At 41.3% G+C, this 18099-nt stretch overlaps 1 protein-coding gene across 6 annotated transcripts in view; it reads right to left on the bottom strand.

Moving 5' to 3' along the window:
* The window catches only part of Fggy (FGGY carbohydrate kinase domain containing), a 394333-nt gene that overhangs the window by 150692 nt on the left and 225542 nt on the right, over positions 1-18099 (bottom strand). For 5 of the 6 annotated variants that reach the window (XM_026382510.2, XM_026382499.2, XM_026382516.2 and 2 more), the window contains one exon: positions 17239-17342. In XM_026382510.2, the coding sequence (XP_026238295.2) occupies positions 17239-17342 (104 nt within the window). Of the gene's footprint in view, positions 1-17238; positions 17343-17427; positions 17673-18099 lie in introns of those variants that run through there. The other variant, XM_026382533.2, reaches the window with a different exon arrangement.

Raw genomic sequence — 18099 nt, 5'->3', positions numbered from 1 at the left:
GCTGGCCAGCCTTGTTGTCCTAGTTGACTGCTAAACCTGCACGGGGAAGACACAGCATTATTCCTCTTCTTTCCTCATGTTGCATGAGTTCCATGAACTTTTCTCCCCTACTCCTTGGATGAAATTTCAGGTATCCCTAGTCTTTCTACACTTTTAAATAATAAAAGGTCCTCGGGCACATGGAGCATTAAATGTGCATACTCCATTGTAATAGTCACAGCTCCCATCTTGTCTTGTTGAGTGCTTCTCCTGTGACAGTGACAGGCATTGCTGGCTTGGAGAGCATCCACAAAGAGAGGTTTCTTCTCTCTTTCCTCACACTACTTTCCTCCTGCCGTACAGCTGGCTGCTACCTTCGGCTGCTCACCCATTGAGCAGCCTTACCAGGGAAGATCTTACTGGATGGAATGGTTGTGATCTGGCTTCAATCTGTCCTCAGGGTGTGATACGTGTCTGAAACTGATGCTCCATAATGTGCTTCTGCTGATTGACTACAATGTCCCCCACTCTAGGCAATCCCCCTAAGAGTGGTATGTTTGAGGCTGGCTATCCCTCCTAGCAATGTGGTCTGCTCAACCTGCTTTTCCTCCCAGCCTTTGGGAGGTTTGCCCCTCTGTTGGGACCATACCACTTCCCCATCGTTTTGGATGGGGTCCCTTTTAACACATCCCCAGCTGGCTCCCTTGTGCTGGACACACACACCTTGCCCTTGCCTTTGGTGGATATACATCCTGCTGCCAAAGCAGCCCTCATGTTTTACTCTCCTATATCAGATATTGTAGTTAATCTTCTCCTCTTTCTAGATCACACCTCTCATTCTTTCTACCTCCATTTTACATCCCCAGAGTGACTCTTAAGACAAGTTTTACAAGCTCTTAGCAAACACAGCACAGGTGGTCTGGTCTCCAGGGCCTCTTCAAAACTCCAAGCCAAGAAGATCCCGATTGCAAGATCCTGTTACATGTAGCTAGAATGGAGATGGTATATGGTGCAAGAAGAGGTGAACAGAGGACTAAATAAATTAACCTTTCCCCCCTAGGCACTGGCAGGGGAGGGGGTGATCAGAGGTTTCCCGGGCAGAGTCCCAATTCAGAAAATAGTAATCAATTTCTGGACGTTGGACCTTCTAATATTGTATAATATTCTAATATTACTCAAGTGAAATTATTAAATGAAAGACCTTTTGAAATGAGACAGACATATACAAATTTGAGCCATCATAAAGTATTAAAATTACTAAGATATTCTCATCTTATTTGTGTTATAATAACCAACCTTCTTCACTACTCACCAGTACATATACCTACATATATCCTTCCCCAGGCACTTTTTGCAGGTAAACCTATCTCTTATTTAGTATTAGAATTCTGAGCTCTCTAGTTCCTAAGACAAGACTTTGTGAGTACTTCTGTCTTAACCCAGTATAATCAGTTTTAATGCTTCATGGACAACTTATACAAAATGAGACAGTAGCATGAGATAAATGTCCAAGTTTAAGGAGAAAATGAAATAAGCAATTATTCCATTAAAGATGATATTTTATTTTTGTCCTGATTAAATCATCTTTAACCACCTGGCTTCAGTTCAGATAAAGTTCAGCATCTCTAGGGCAAGTCTAATGGCCAGCAGTAGAATGTTCTATGATTGACTCATTAATTTATTGCTGTGCTTGTTAAATGACCAGCTGACTGGACCACGTGCTGGAAGGAAATATGAATGGTAGCACAGGAAGCACCACTCACCAAATAAAGGAATGGAAAATAGCTAGGTTTGAGTTCACTTTAAAAATGAACTTTCAGGCCAGCTTGTTGGTACACACCTGTAATCTCAGCAGTTGGCAAAGCTCAGGCAGGAGGATTGCAAGTTCAAAGCCAGCCTCAGCAACAGCGAGGCACTGAGCAGCTCAGTGAGACCCTGTTTCTACATAAAATATGAAATTGGGCTGGAGATGTGGCATAGTGATTGAGTTCCCCTGAGTTCAATCCCCAGTTCTAAAAAAAAAAAAAAAAAGGAACTTGATATTTTTCAACAAATACTTATGAAGCAACTTCCATTCATTCATTAAATAAAAATACTGAATGCCCAACTAGGTTCTAGGCTCTGTGCTACACACTGGGGATGCAAAGAGTGTCAATCATCTCTATCTTAAAGAAGTGATAGAACTCTCTAGCCATGGAATGGGGCTATCTAGTGAGGTAATCCTTAGCCATTATTCAAGATGGACTACTGACCCCATGTTTCAAAGGCTGAGAAAAAATCCTTTCCTTGATTTCTTAAAGGATACCTACCTATGTGTCTAATCTATCTCCCAAATCTCTAGCACATATCATAGTCACTAGAGAAATTTAGAGATATATCTCCTTTAAGATCAGGAACAAGAGAGCGTTTTTTTGTTTGTTTGTTTGTTTTTACCACCATAGTGTTCAACATAATTCGGAAATCTCTGGCAAACACAATTAGATGAAATTCAGCAGCAGCAACAACACAAAGGCATAAAGAAGAGAAGAAAAAATCTGCAGATGATATGCTCTTATAGATACAGTTCATACTGTCTTCTTTGCCTGGACCACTTTTTTTCTAATTAAACTCTTAAGATGTTGGGACTTTCAGAAGTATATAGTGAGCATCCCAATATTGGATCACCCAGCTCTCTAGTTAATCTGTTACCATGTATGACAAGAAAAGCACTTGTCAATGTGATGAATTTAAAGATTTTGAGATGCTGAGCTAATCCTGGCCTGTTTGGGTGGGCCTTCAAATGGTCATAATTGTCCTGTGAGGAGAGAGGCAGAGGGAGATGTGACCACAGAAACTAAGCTTGCTTTGGTTGCACCCATGAGTCAAGGAACACCAGCAACCCCCCAAACTGCTAGCTCTGGAAACCCCAGAGGGAGCCAGCTCAGTGAAACCAATTTTTAGACTTCTAGCTTCCAGAGCTATAAAAAATAGATATGAATTATTTCAAGCCCCACAAGTTTGTGACAATTTGTTACAGTGGCAACCATAGCTTCCTGGCTTCTGATAAAGAAAAATATGATCAGTTGTATAGTGTTTAATACCCGTTCCCCACTCCCCCCGACCAAATCAGTTCAGATTAAACAATACTTTCTGAAGCAATGAACTGTAAAACATGTTCTCAAGTGGTATTTTATAAGGGGCACAATAAGTGACATATTAACTTACCAGAATGGCAATACCAAACACAGATTGACCTTCACACGGCCTGCTGCTCCTGCCTTCCTTCCTCCTGACTGTACCTCTCCTTCCTCCCTTTCTACTTTCTTTCCTTTTTTGATAATTTTAGACTTTATGTTAAAAACTGATTTCACATTTCCAGAAAGGTTATAAAAATAGTACAAGGAATTCCTGTATATGCTCACCCAGATTCCTCCAGTGTTTTGCAGAAGCATTCTGTTCTTGTTAAACAAACACACACATGTACGAGTGTACATATTTTTCTGAAGCATTTCAGAGTAAGTTGCAGATATAATGCCCATTTACTCCTAAACACTTCAATGTGCATCCTATAAAAACAAGGATATTCCCTTACATAACCATAATACCATTATCCTGTCAGGAAATAAACATTGATGTAATTCTATTATCTAATTGACAGACCTTATTAAAATTTCTTCCATTTTCCACTAAATATTCTTTATAGTAAGAATTTTTTAAAAAGGTTCTCTAGGATACAATTCAACATCACATATGCCCTTCAGTTGTCACATCTCTTTGACCTCATTTAATCTCCATCCCTCTTTGCATCTGTCTTTATCTTTCATGACCTTAGAATTTTTAAAGAGGCAGATTGGTTTTTAGCTCCCTCCATTTGGGTTTCTGACATTTCCTCATGATTAGATTCAGGGTAGGCATTTTGGACAGGATGATGCTTGTGTCCACATGACTTCTTCTTTGGAAGACCTTCAGTAAGAGCCAAGGGCAAAACATATAAAGCATTTTATATAAAACTCTAGTGATTGGTGTTTGCAGAAAAAAGTTTCTCTCCTGTAAATTCCATCTGTCCCAGGGATGCCTGTGAGCATGCTGCTCTCTTTCATCTCTCTGCTCACATGGCTTATCACAGAAGATGGGGCAAGAGAGCTAGGAAGCTTATATGGCATCTGCCCTGCAATATCAGTGGTCTTCTTTGCCAAGAAAGTGCTACTGATTTAATCTTCCATGCATCTTTCAAAGGTCTCTGCATCTCTCCATGGCCCTCACCATATCTCAGGCAAGCTACTATGATACCCCCTCTCTCCTGGACTCCCTCTGTCCCTCTATCTGGTCTCTTGACATCCACTCTGGCGTCTCTCCAATCTGTTTTGTAAGTCCAACTATGTAACTTATTATGCTTGACACCTTTTAGTTTCTCTTAAAAGACCAAACTTCTACATAAGGCTCACAAGCCCAGCATGTAAGCTTCCCCTTTGCTTCTCCAGTTTTAACTTGTACCCCCTTTCCTTCCTGCCCCACCCCACAGCTGCCAATTTCCCTCCCATTACCCAGCTGTACTCTCCTCCCAGTTTTCTCCAATCACTGACCACAGCCACACACAAGCACCACAGTCCCCCAGTGACTCCTTTCTTAGTCACTTCATCAAAATCTCTCAGCTCAAATATCACTACCTTACAGGAGCCTTCCTGGTCTCCCAAGCTGTACCAGGGGCATGGCTATATGTTCTCATGGTGGGTCCTCTGTATACACATGCCTATACCATACCCACAGAGGAATGTATAAATCATGGGAACATTTTAAAGACTGGTAAGTCTGTCCTTTACCAATAATTGCCATGTTTCCAACGCTGCTCCTGAATGTATCCTTTCTCTCAGTAGCCAGCACCCCAGGGTTCTGATATCTATGGTAATAATTCTCTTGTTTATCTTTCTAGGCTTACTGCTTTCAGGAATTCCTCAAATGTACTATCTCTTTTGCTTTTTTTTAAATAATTTCTTATGACTCGAATAATTCTGTTCATCATTTTTTCATTCCTTGTTTCTTCAATTAAAATTATTTGATATATCTTTGTGTTATGTAGATATAGTTTTTCTACTTAAACATGTATACCACTGCATGAATGCATTGAAATTCAGTTATTCATTCTACTTATAATGGAAATTTGGGACTATTGTGAAGAATGACATTACGACTACTCCCTGGGCATACTGATGCATAGGTACAATTGTTTTTACCTAGGAATGGAACTGGTGGAGTGTTGAGCCTGTTTATTTTCCAAAGTGATTGTACCAATTCACACTTCCAGGAGCAGGGCAGAGAAGCAAAGCATTTGTCAAGATCTGTAGTAACTATACATGATTGTGATGTTTGGCTTGGAATCTACATCTTCCACTAGACTCTGAGGTCTATGTCTGCTTCTGCTTACTATTTTCAATCTAGTGCCCAGCTCACAGTAGATTTTCAAAACAACTGACTGAATAAAAGGTGGCATATGGGTAAGAACGCTTAAGTTTTCCGGATGTGAACATAGATCTATGTATGGACTCCAAAATCCATGTCATTTCTACTGTACTACATACTCCTTACTGCACAATGGGGATAATCATTTGTGTCCCACTTATTACTTCCCAACTTAATAATCACTAGTAGTAATCAAGTGAGATTATAGATGTCAAGCCAATGAACATGGGGTACTAATTAAATGTTGCCTATGTTCCACTACTGTGCACCTGGACCCAAATGTTCACAGATGGGGTGTATGAGAGATGGTTGTCAATGGCAAATGCTTTGTGAATGTGTGTGGATTAAGATTTCTTTGTGGAGGAAGATGGGGTTTCAAATATCACTACAGGGAAACCGAAGACACCAATTAATGCTTTCACATCCAAACTGCACCTGTGTCCTAAATTATCCACTACCACAAACAAAAGAAGCTCACTCCAAATTCTGATCAGAACAAACACTTTTAAGTGCTTTTACCCAGGTGGCATCATCTTTCATGTGTGCCCAGGCTCAAGGAAGAGTTGGGTAGAGAGCTGGATTAAATACTGCACTTAGGCTCAGTGCTGTGGGTTCAGAAGTAAACTCTGACTTCCTATTTACCCTGAAAGATCTTAGGCCTCTGTGGTTTCCTGTTGTGTCCTGATGTGTCTGCTTTGGTTTCTGGGTTTGTCTGTACTGAGCTCCAGACAGGGTCTCTCATGTTTCATGAGAAAATAAAAAATCCACAATCTTTAATTGTCAGCAGATTCTACCAGGTATTCTGTGCAAGCCACAGCTTCTCAGAATGTCTGTATCTAGGCCTTCTAAGAGATAGCTTCTTTGAAAGGATGGAGATTCAAGAGACTTTCTCCTGTGTCCCAAACCCTTCAGAGATTGCTTGAATCTCCAATTTAATTTCCTTGGTATTATATTAATTTTTAGATTTTATTTTTCATTATTTACTTCTCTTTTACAGTCATCAACCACAATTTTAGAATATCATTTATGTATGTGGTGCTTTTCTAGGCACTGAAGAAACAATGATGGATAGATTTAATTACTACTCTGAAGACATTTAAAACAGTTTTCCTGAAAATCCTCAATTATAATCACCTAGGTACACATCAAAATTACAGATTCTGGGAATGGAGGGTGTAGCTCCACATGTGCAAGGCCATGGGTTCAATCCCCAACACCAAGTAAATGAGTAAATCGGTAAGTAAATTAAATAAAATTAAAGATCTTGTTTCCCAGCAAGACTCAGGGAATCAGTACCTGTGGGGTTGGGATCTGAGGGACAGCATTTTTAAAAATTACTTATTTGTTCTAATTTGTTATATAGATAGCAGAATACATTTTAATTCATGGTATACGTGTACTATACCGCACAATTTTTCATGTCTCTGGTGGTACACAAATTAGAGTCACACATTTTTAAAAGAAGATACCCAGGTACTTTATATGCACATTATTTGAGAACTACTGGCTTGCAGCTTAAGGAAGAATTTAGTCACAATGGCAATTTATGGCATGGAACCAGAAGATCATCCTGTAAAGAGCCAGACTTTCACACTAGTTGTGGGATCCTTCGATTCAAGCAAATAAAGATGAACAAACTAAGGATGCAATGGAAATGGCTCAGGGTTTGACTGGCTATGTATCTGAGTCTCAGCCCTAGCTCTATTAGCTGTGGGACATGGGACAAATCACTAAGTCTCTTTGAGCCTCATTTTAGAAAAGAAAACAACACTTCTCTGACACTCTCACTTTGTTTATTCTGAGGATTAAATTCCATAGAGTATTTTACATACTCTAAGGCACCATGAAAATGTTCTTTCATGATCACAAAATCTTTTGTAAATAAGAAAATAATTAAGCCACCCCCCTAAGGTTTCTCTAAAGCAGTGAGAACTACTTGGTCTCTCAATCTTCCCCAGCTTTGCTCCTGGGACCTATTTCTCTTAATATTATAGCTATAGATGATGTGGCTCCTTCCAGGATCCAGCAGCTTTTTTCAAAAGCACAGCTCAAAATTGGACCCAGTCCTGAGGTCAGCAGTGGCATATGTTTTTGGTATTGAGTTAATACTTTCAAGGAATGGATAGAAAAGACCATGTAAAAGTCTATAATCTCTCTGACCTCAAATCCATCACCTCTTCAGGAGGCAAGTTCATCTGTTGAGATATTTTATGATGCTGACACCCTCTAATGATGTTTAACTTTTGTTTAATCTGAGTGCATTAATATTATTCTTTATTCTGATATAAAAATGGTTACTGCATCCTTTTTTGCACACAACTATGATTTTTGTCCATTTAGGGATTCTAAAATTAGTCTCAAATATTTGTTGTGAAAATGAGAAATTCCATATACAGAATACCCAGGAAAAAAAACTAGCACATGCTAAGTATTCAATAAATCCAGCCATTGTTATTCTTCCGTATACAGATGACATGTTCCCGATTCATCTTGAACTGTTGTCACAATGAATTTCTCTTCTTTACAAATCATGCATAAACCTAAGCATCCTTTTATTTTTTGAGTATTTCTCTTTTTTAGATTGAAATTTTATATCCTTAAACTTGTGATGTGGTGTTTACTATCTATTTCACTAAGGATACATTGCCAGATCTCTTTAGGTTAACTTGATTATAAACCCCATGCTGAATGTTTAGTATAATTCCCTAGAGAGAGAGCATTAAAGCATTTTCACCAACTGCTCTAGGAGTTAAAGCTTGTAGGAAAGACAAGAATGAAGGATCCTGTGCTAGAGGGCTATGAAGGCCCAGAGGTGGCACAACCAATTCAACATGGCACTGGGACGGAAGACGCTTCATGGAGGTGACACCTGTTCTAGGACTTTGGGGAAGTCACACACTAATGACAGTGTAATCTCTAATAGTATAGGCTCTGAGATTCCTGTACTTTGGTTCAAACTCAGCTGCACCACTTCTTAGCTCCGTGACCTCTCTAAGCCTTAGTTTTCTCATCTGAATGCTGGGATCATAATACAATGAGAAACTCTTCATAGAGTTTGCTAGAAGTAACAAATGACATAGTAAATGCTCAGTAAATGTGTGTTATAAAGACCATGATTTTTGTAATGATGCTACTCAACAGATAGAGGGGAGATGTGTTCATTCTGGGCAGAGAAAACAACATGTCTAAAGCCAGACTAGTGGAAAAGCATAAGTTCTTTCTAAGAAGAGCAACTGTAAGTCTAGTATACTTCTTCCATTTGCAAACTCCAAATATAAAAAGGCTTTTTTTTTTTTTGTACTGGGGATTGAACTCAGGGGGACTTGACCACTGAACCACATCCCCAGGCCCCCCCCCCTTTTTTTGTATCTTATTTAGAGATAGGGTCTCACTGAATTGCTCAGTGCCTTACTAAATTGCTGAGGCTGGCTTTGAACTCACAATCCTCCTCTCTCAGCTTCCCCAGCTGCTGGGATTATGGGCTGTGCCACCACGCCCAGCACATAAAGGTTTTTAATGATTCATTTGATGATAAAATCTGATAGGAATAGATCAAGCCATTTAGCATTACTTAACCTGCTTGGTGTGAATATTCTCATATTTTACTGTAGAAATATTCATGCTTTCGGTTATGGGTGGTACCAAACACATACACATACACACACACACACACACACACACACACACACACACACACAAGCACACGACTGTCTAAAATTTGCTCATTCTTTATTCTAAACCATGTCTTGCCTCAGAGAATTTAGATAAGGGTTGTGCAGGCGCCTGCTAGGACATATGGTAAAAGATGAGGGATGAGGTGAGAGGTGGGTAAGACCAGATCATGCAAGGTTTTCTGTACACAGCTAGGATTCAGGAAACTTGTCAGGCGATTTGACTGGGAGTGTGAAGCCATGCAATTTAGTTTTCAGAACCACTTTCACTGTGAATTGATCCAGGTAGATAGGACCATGCAAACTGGTGTCCTGTACACCACAGAAAAATGAATTCTTTTTGTAGGCTTCCCTTTTATTTATGAGTCATGTCCTAATGCCCAAGAACTGTAGCCCTGTCTTCCAACATCATAGCAAATCTCACAGCTAGGAGTGGTATGGAAACCTGAGGAACATTCAGTTAATTTTATGATGTAGCCAGATGATAGGAGCATAAGTCATAAAGACCCTGAGACTGGTCTGTGTGAAGTAACACTGGACAGCTGATCAATTATTGGGTCGGTCAGTCTATCAAGGAGAGAAGCTGAAGTCTCACCAAAGACTGCTTAGTTTACACGTGGTATCTTCCTTCAGCTGCACAGTCCATCACTCCTGAGAAATCAAACTTGTATGGTATAATTTGTTCTTCAGTAAACCTTTAAGGTTGCTATCTAATATTGTTTTATCTGTTCTTCTGCCCATGTATTCATCCAACTTTTATTGGACATCTACTGTGTGTCAGGTATTGTGCTAAGTGCAAATAAATGGAAATGTCATTGTGTTGTGATATCCTTCTGTTGTTACCTCCCCATATAATTGGGGCCATATGCTGGTATCACCCCATAGCATTATCTAAAAGATGGGTACTGAATCCATCTATATTTCAAACATCACTAAACTCAGTTTTCTACAAGTTTTGAAGATACACTGTAGGAGTTAATTTATACAAGGTGTCTATTATCTTTTAAATAAAAAAAAAACTTAAAAAAATACATGCTTCAATCATCAGTTAAGTGGCAAAGTAGAAACCACCCCTACCTTGTTCCTGGGGCAAAAACCATGAAAATGTAATTAGCATATGAAAAAGAGGCACCTGGAGTACACAGAGAGTATGGAGGGGATGTAAAAATGAGGGGCAACAAGGCAAATTAACGAAACCTCTGAACTTAGAGTATGTAGCACTCAATAAGCTCATGTGTGTTGAAACACTAGGCAGGTGTGTGATGCTCAGTGAATGACAGTTCTACAATGATTGTCTTCAGCCTTGGATTTATCCGCACTGCACCTCTGGAAACGCACAGATCCTTCTATGACTGCTGGGGAATGCTCAACAGCCACAGAATCAGTCACCCACACAACAGATGAGTGGTAAATAGGAAAAGGGAAAAAAGTCAATGTGGTTTTCATTTCATGCTCTTCTACACAAATACAAAATGTCTTCGTGAGTTGGGAAGTCAGCTCCATGTTTTCAACTTGCCTAATTCAGCACTTGACCATACAGCAGCAGGGAAAGGGGGGAGATGAACTAGGGAGTCACATAAATACTCTCTTCCTAGGGGATGATAGTGACAGTGATGCTGTTTATTTTAATTGTTATCATTAGGCTGGTGGCCTCTTGAAAGGCAATGGTTTGGGAGACTGGGGAGAAAGGAAAGTGGGAGCACTGTGGTCTAGCTGTGGCCTAGCCCAAACTCTGCAGTTTTCATCAGGCTTTGGAGAAGATGAGACTTGTAATCACTCTCCACAAATGACACATACACTCAGCCAAGCCATCCACAGCCTGTCTCATCTTTCTGCAAGGAGTTCAGAGTAGGAGCTCCAGAATCCAGCAGCCTGTGTTGCAAACCTATCTACATGACTTATTAGCTACGTCACCTTGGGGAAGTAGTTTGTATCTCTCAGTCTCAGTTTCAGTCCTTATAAGTGGATAGGATAATAGTGATAATTGTATAACTTTATTAGGGTTTAAAAACACTTCCAAATTTGTTAGACTGTGAGAAGCAGACAGTAAATATTAGCTGTTAATGTTACTGCTGCTAATTTTCCTCCACCAAGGCAGTCCTCTACATCCCCTACTTCTCTGTTTCCTTGGGAGGAGAACATGGTATTCTCCCCTCCCACAGATCATTAGGAGGAAGCTGAAATATGGCTGCCCCACTGACTCTTTCCTCTCCTTCCATCACTGTTCCAGGCAAGTTTTAGTACTCTGCAGAGGGTTGGGCTCAGGACAGATATTAGGTAGACTCAAGCCAGAAGCTCTTGTTTCTGACCTTCTGAGAGGCTCTATTGTGATCCTGGTGGGCTTTCAGAAACGTGGGGCCAGAGAGCCCTGCCCAGTTTCTTTAGCAATGGAATGGATGGATGGCATAGCAACATAACTGTTTGAAAAACTGTGAAACTGCTTTCCAAAATGGTTGCACCATTTCATATTCTGCCAGTGGCGTGTGAAAGTTCTAGTTCCCCATGTTCTCCCTATGGCTTCAACTATTCTGGTAAGTGTACACTGGACTCACTGTGATTTAATTTTCATTTCCCTTTTAAATAATGATGTTGAGCATTCTTGACTCTTCTAACAAACAGACCATGTCCAGTGTCCTCTGTTTTAGGGGAATGTTTTCTTCAGATGGTCTGAGGCAGATCTATTGTGCCATTTGAGAAATGACCTAAAGAACACAGTTTTAACAATGTGGCACATTCTGAAAGGAGGCTTCTCTCTGGCTGGAGCCCAAAGACACTGGGGTTGCAGACTCCCAACTCTTTTCCCAGCCAAGCTGAGGTCAAGATATGGAGCCAGTCAACCTAAGTGCATCTTATGAGCTCCAGGGGGAGGAACTCATGCCCACCTTTCAAGGCACAGGGTAATGGCAGGGTGAGGGATAGGAGGGGAATGAGGATGGAACATTCCAGATACCTACCTTGGTGGAGGAATGGTGAGAGTAGAGAGTGGCTCATTTCTTACTGAAGTCACACTGACTTAAAACTGTTCAGTTAAAATCTTACTTCCCAGACAGGCCAAATGAACTACATAAATTCCCTGGTGGGGGAGGGCAGAGGTTGGTGATGGGGAGGATAGGCTCATTGCACCTTAGATTGGGGGGGAGGCTTCTCTCTGTCAATCAGGACTCATTCAACAGAAATAGGGGATGAATGATGACCCTAGTGGATGAGAAAGGAGTGAGAGAGACTTGAGAAAATACAAGCACTTGCACACTTCCCTCAGAAAAGCTATCCAGCAGTGTGGCCACTAAGCATCCACTGTGCACCCAGTGCTGCACTAGACGGGATGGGCCCAGAGAAAGCACAGGAATCATGGACCCTCTAAGCAAGTCAGCTTCATCTGACATATAAGGATATATGTATCACAAGAGCTACAGAATCTACTGAAGAAGGAAAAAAGTGTAAATGAATATTTATTAATTGCCTACTGTGTACTGTTTCAAAAGTGATTTTAGGGATGTATTTAGAATAGTGTCTATGATAATGTATGAACTATATAAATGACTGAGGATACTATTGCTATTGTTATTCCCCCCTGCCCACAGTGTTCTCTTTAGTTTTTTAAAAAGCTTTATCTAGCTATAGTGAGCATTCAATAAACTGTACATATCTAAAATGTCTGACTTGATGCTTTAACACAACATATCCAATGAAGATATAACCAGAATAAAGACAAATATGTACATCATTTCCAAATCTTTCCTGTAATTCTACTGTAATTCTATTCTCTTGGTCCTCATTATACCCATTCCCCCATTCGAGGTAACCACTATCACCCATGTGATATGTGTCATTATGTGTTTGCATTTCCTAGGCTTTAAAATAATGGGTCTGTATAGTTTCTACTCTTTTTTGGGGGGAGGGGGTCTTGCTTCTATTACTTAAGATTATTATTGTAATCTTATGATTAATCTATTTTATACCTTTGAGATGGTTTGAGTATAGAAAGTGTGTCTCATGTGTTGAGAGCTTGGTCCTTAGTGTAGCAATGTTAAGAAATGTGAGACCTTTAAGAGGTGGGTCCTAGTGGGAGGTCCCACTGGCCCCTTCCCATGCTCCCTCTTACCTCCTCTCTCCCTCTCCCTCCCCCACCCTCATGTCTCCCTCTCCCCTTTCAATATAATGACATCTGCTATTTGGTGACTCAGCCAAAGAAGTCCTCACCAGAGCTGAGCCAAAACCAGCTAGTACCATGCCCTTCAACCTCCAGAACTGTGAGCTAAATGAACCTCTTATCTTATAAAATACAGAGCCTCTGGTATTTTGTCATCTTATGTATTTTGTGTCCCAATCCCAGATTCAACCTTGTGCAAGACATCATGATTCTCTTTATTGGATCAGGGTATTAGAAACAAGATCAGGGCATGGGGTGTTCTGTTACCCACATTTAACAAATGAAGAAACTGAGATACTAAATGAAGTATCTACTAAATGCACAGTCAGTAACAGGGCTAGCACAGGGGCCCACATCTTAGAGATAACAACACTATATTTAATATTTAATGACAACACTATATTTAGTATTAATCAAAGGCCTGATTAGTACGTCTTATGTTCAAGTATACTGCTAAACTATTTACAGAGATTACTCAATTTAATTTTTGACATAAATTTATGGAAAAATACTTTGCCCACATTTAACAAATAGAGAAACTGAGGCACTAAAAGATAAAGTATCTACCTAAATTCACAGTTAGAAATAGGGCTAGCACAGGGGCCCACTTCTTAGAGATTCCATGGCTGTGCAGTGACAGAATCACTAGCTGTATGTTCACATTAAACCCTCATTTCTAAATACACCTAAATAGGTGCAGCAATACTCCACAGCTCTCCTCAGGCATTGTTCTGCACAAGCCTTACCCCCTCCACGCCCCTCCCGGCTCTACCACAGGGTTTGCCCCCGACCCGACACCTAGTTGGAGGACAAGCTGCCAAGTTCCAACCTGACCTGACAGCTCCAGAAGAGGTGTGCTGGAGCAACAGGGATCATCTCCATCTGACCCTGCGACTTTTCAACCTCTGGCTAACCCCTGCCGCGTGTTATCCTGGGTTTTGGTGACTTGGTAGTAATTAACTTTGAATAAGCAGCTCTGCTTTCATGGAGTTAAAAAAAGAACAGCATTTTTTCCTTCTTAATTAAATCATCCCTGAGGAAGATGAATGTGCAGCCCACACTTGTATCTTCTAAAATATCAAAGGCCTGATTAGTACGTCTTATGTTCAACCTCAGGCTTTTCTTCCAGATTCCTGGAGGTAACAGGAACCTAGAGGTAGGGACCTTTTAAGTATTTACCAATACTCAATTACTGCTTGCTCATTCATTCACTCATTCATTCATTCATTCCTTTTGGGTAATCTGAAAAGAGCAACTTGGATCAAGCATAAATTGTCTCTGGGAATTTTGTCTCAATTAACCCACTGAATTGGAAACACCAGAAGTGAGCAGACACCAAGAGAATTCTTTAGGTCATGTTGAAACCACTTTTTGGTGAGTTCTGTTTGGCAATTTTTTCCTGACAGTGGTGGTTTTATTTGCCAGAACCACAACAAAGGGGGTCCTTGAGTTTCCCTGGGAGTGTTTCTCCAACCTGCACCTCCCCTAGACCTCACAAAGGTGTGATTGTTGCTGGCATGCTGGCTCCCAGCACCTGAGGGAGATCAAAGGCACTCTCTGTTCCCAGCATGACCACAGTCTCGCCCTCATGACATAACATTAAAGCTAGTGATTAATCCCCTTGGCCCAGAAGGTCCCTTCCCACTCCCAAGTACAAAGCAGGGTGGGGGTGGGGGCTATTATTTCCAGTATAACACGACATAATAAACTGGCATTTTATGGCCCTTATTCATTGCAACCAACTGCGGCTGCCCATCAAATTCGTTAAAGCCCAAACAGTTGCTTCATGTGAGCATTTTATGTCACTGGGAAACTTTCATAAGAATCCCCGCCATTTCAGTCTCCTGGTGCCAGGTACAGATGGAGCTAATACAGGCTCTCCAACAATCCTGCAAGACTGGCACCACTCCCCCAACTTGATGGAGGAAGAATCTGAGTCTCAGAGAAGTTAAGAGGCTCACTGGGGTCATGGGGCCAGCAAGTGGATAAGCAAGAGTTCCTGTGCACATGATGACCTGTGTGCCCCTGTTCCTCACTCCTCTATGGCCATGTGGTGAGCAGGCACAATACAACAGGGCATTATGGAGTGTAAACATTGGAACAATGTACAGCAAAATTTAAGTTCTTAGTTCCAGAATTTAATGTCTTTGTGACCTTGGGGAAACCACTAGTATCATCCCATGAAGAGACAGGCTAAGAAGTGGAGCCTCACAGAGTCACCTATATTCATCTGCTTTTGATTAGAAACCTGAAGAGAGTGGAGTAAAAATGCTTGAGACTTAGATTTGACAGGAAAAGCCAGATTCAATGTGTCCCAGTGAAAATAAGGGATGAGTTAAGTAGATTTAAACTGGTCATCAGTGAAGACAAGGGAACAAGTGTAGACCCATATCAAGGGAAGTAAGAGCTGGATGGCTGTTTGGGCACTATAAATCGGAAGAGAGTTTAGGCCTCTGTGGATCTCTGATTCCAAGACAGCTAAGTTTTACCACAGGATGCTGAAGGGGAAGAAGGATGTGGGAACTTCTAAACTTGGTTAAAGAAGTTCCATTTAATGCCTCACCTAGAGTCTAAAGAAATACAAAGAAGTATATTTGCTAAAGTCCAGCCCAAATGCCACCGCAGGAGGCCTTCTGTAGCCCTGGATGCCTCCTGGCAGTCAGTCACTGCCTCCTTCCTGCCCGATAGCAACAGGGCTGATAATCAACAACCAGCCTTCCAAGGGGCTCATGCACCTGAGCACTCACACTGCCTCGTTCCAGCCTTGTTCCAGCCTCCTACTGTGAGGGACTTCCATCAGACCCCACAGATTGCAGGTGAGGAATCTGAGGGAGTTGAGTACTTTGCCTTTGGACCCATGCTTAGGAAGGGGGAAAGTGGGACTGGAAACCAATCTGGCTGGCCCCACTATCTTGACAACATGGGAGGCCATAGAATGCAAAGTGCCAGAGCATGACCAAATGATCAGTATCCTGAGTTCAACCCAAACCTATTTGGGTCTTCATATCACATTGTAATATCTGTTACAACTCTATCTCATCCATGGGTGGGCCTATGTCTTCCTTATGCCACAGAGTTTAGCACAGGCAGGATGTAAGAGCAGGAATCAGTAAAAAAGTAACTGCATAGATATTTACTCAAAGCATCTACTAATAAAAGAGGCTCAGTGGTCCCTACAGTCCCTGAACAGCTTCACACAGCACATGATTTCCTCCCTAGCTACAGACTTCCGGCTCTGGGCTGCGTCCCACTCTACTCTCAGGCTCATCTCCCTGCTCCTCCCCCTCTTTCCCCCTCTATTGTACTCATCTGGGAAAAATCCAGAGAGTCGTCTATCTCAGTTTAACAGAGTAATGACTTTTAAATAAAAATATGGTAGAAATGGGTACTTATCGAAATGGAATGCTTTCAGACTCATGCATTTAAAGAAGATATAAATTTTAGGGCAGGCACTAAATTTTAACTGCAATCTTGGAGAAAGCCTTTCCATTAATTCATGGAGAAAAATTAACAAAGTGAAAATTGCTTATCAGTGTTCTTTTGAAGTCATGATACGCAGCCTAATTCTATAGATCATCAGGACGCTCCCAGGGAGATGGATTTATATTGATGGAGAAAGGGCTCAGCAGCCAAAGAAAACAGACACCCCCACCTTGCCAGGGACGAGTCAGTTGCCCCTGAAAGAGAGATGGGTCTGGGAGAGCGAGGCTTTGCCCTCGTGGACCCTACTTCACTCCTTTTGCCTGGGTTCAATGGCCAGGGTGGATTCAAAGGCAGACTCAACCCTTTCATGCTTTTTAAGACTTTGGCCCCTGGAAAAATAGCAGGCAAATATTAGCAAGGTTGCAAGAGGGAGGACCAGGCTTCTGGCCAGACACGCATAAGGGGGCAGGAGGGGAAACTGGGAAAAAGAGGAGCAGAGAAAGAGCTAGCAGCTCAGTATCTCCCCCTGAGTTGCCTCCCACCCTACACGGTGGCTTTGCCCTTGTGCCCCACACTCACCCCCATGTGACAAGAAGATGTTCCACAGATGACAGCCAGCCGTGACGTCACTGGCTGTCCCTCACAGATGAGGCCATGACCCCTCACATCTGCTCCAATCACTCCTGTGAGAAAGTAAAACCACAAAATCATCTTTAAAAAAAAAAAAAAGGGAAGGAAGGAAAGAAAGTTAAAACAATCATAAAATACCTTTTAAAAGCCAAGCAACATAGAGGAAGAGTCTCGTGTGTAGACCAATTTCAAATACAAACCAAAAGGGCATACTCCTCTACCATAGGAAAACTAGAAAACTCGTTCTGTTCCTGCTTTGCTCTGGTCCATGCATGGCATGTGACAGTTAACTGTACCTATTTACAAATTAAAAACAGTGGCTGTCCATTGTCTTGTGCTCACTAAATACCAGCACTAGGCTGTATATTTAACCGGTGTGATCTCATTTGAGATTAATACTGTCAAGTGGATGTTATTAATGTTAGAGACAGACATCAGAAAAGAAACCAAGGTCTGCAGAGGTTCAGTGACTTGTCCAGGTGGCATCAGTCATAAGGAACAGAGCCAAAAGGAATCTGGTTTAATGTATCATATGTCAATCTCAAAGAAGGCAAAGCAAAGGTGGTGTTTCATGACTGAATCTCTTCAGCATACTTATTGCAGAGCTCCAGGTGTAAAGAAGAGGGTGACTGAGAGGTAATCCTTTAGTTTAAAGATAGCCAGTAGCAGAGTTTCTCATATGTGGTGGAAACTCAGGCTTTTCCACACAGACTGTATTCCTGATACTTGCGAAACAAGTGAAATTAGATATGATTAGAGTTAGTTAAAGCAATTCTACCTTCATTTATTCAAATATCCAACAAGCACTTT

This window comes from Urocitellus parryii, chromosome 11 (assembly GCF_045843805.1).
Source record: "Urocitellus parryii isolate mUroPar1 chromosome 11, mUroPar1.hap1, whole genome shotgun sequence".
Classification (NCBI taxonomy): Eukaryota; Metazoa; Chordata; class Mammalia; order Rodentia; family Sciuridae; genus Urocitellus; species Urocitellus parryii.
The sequence above is the reverse complement of the archived record's forward strand: the minus strand, read 5'-3'. Positions and strand labels throughout refer to the sequence as shown.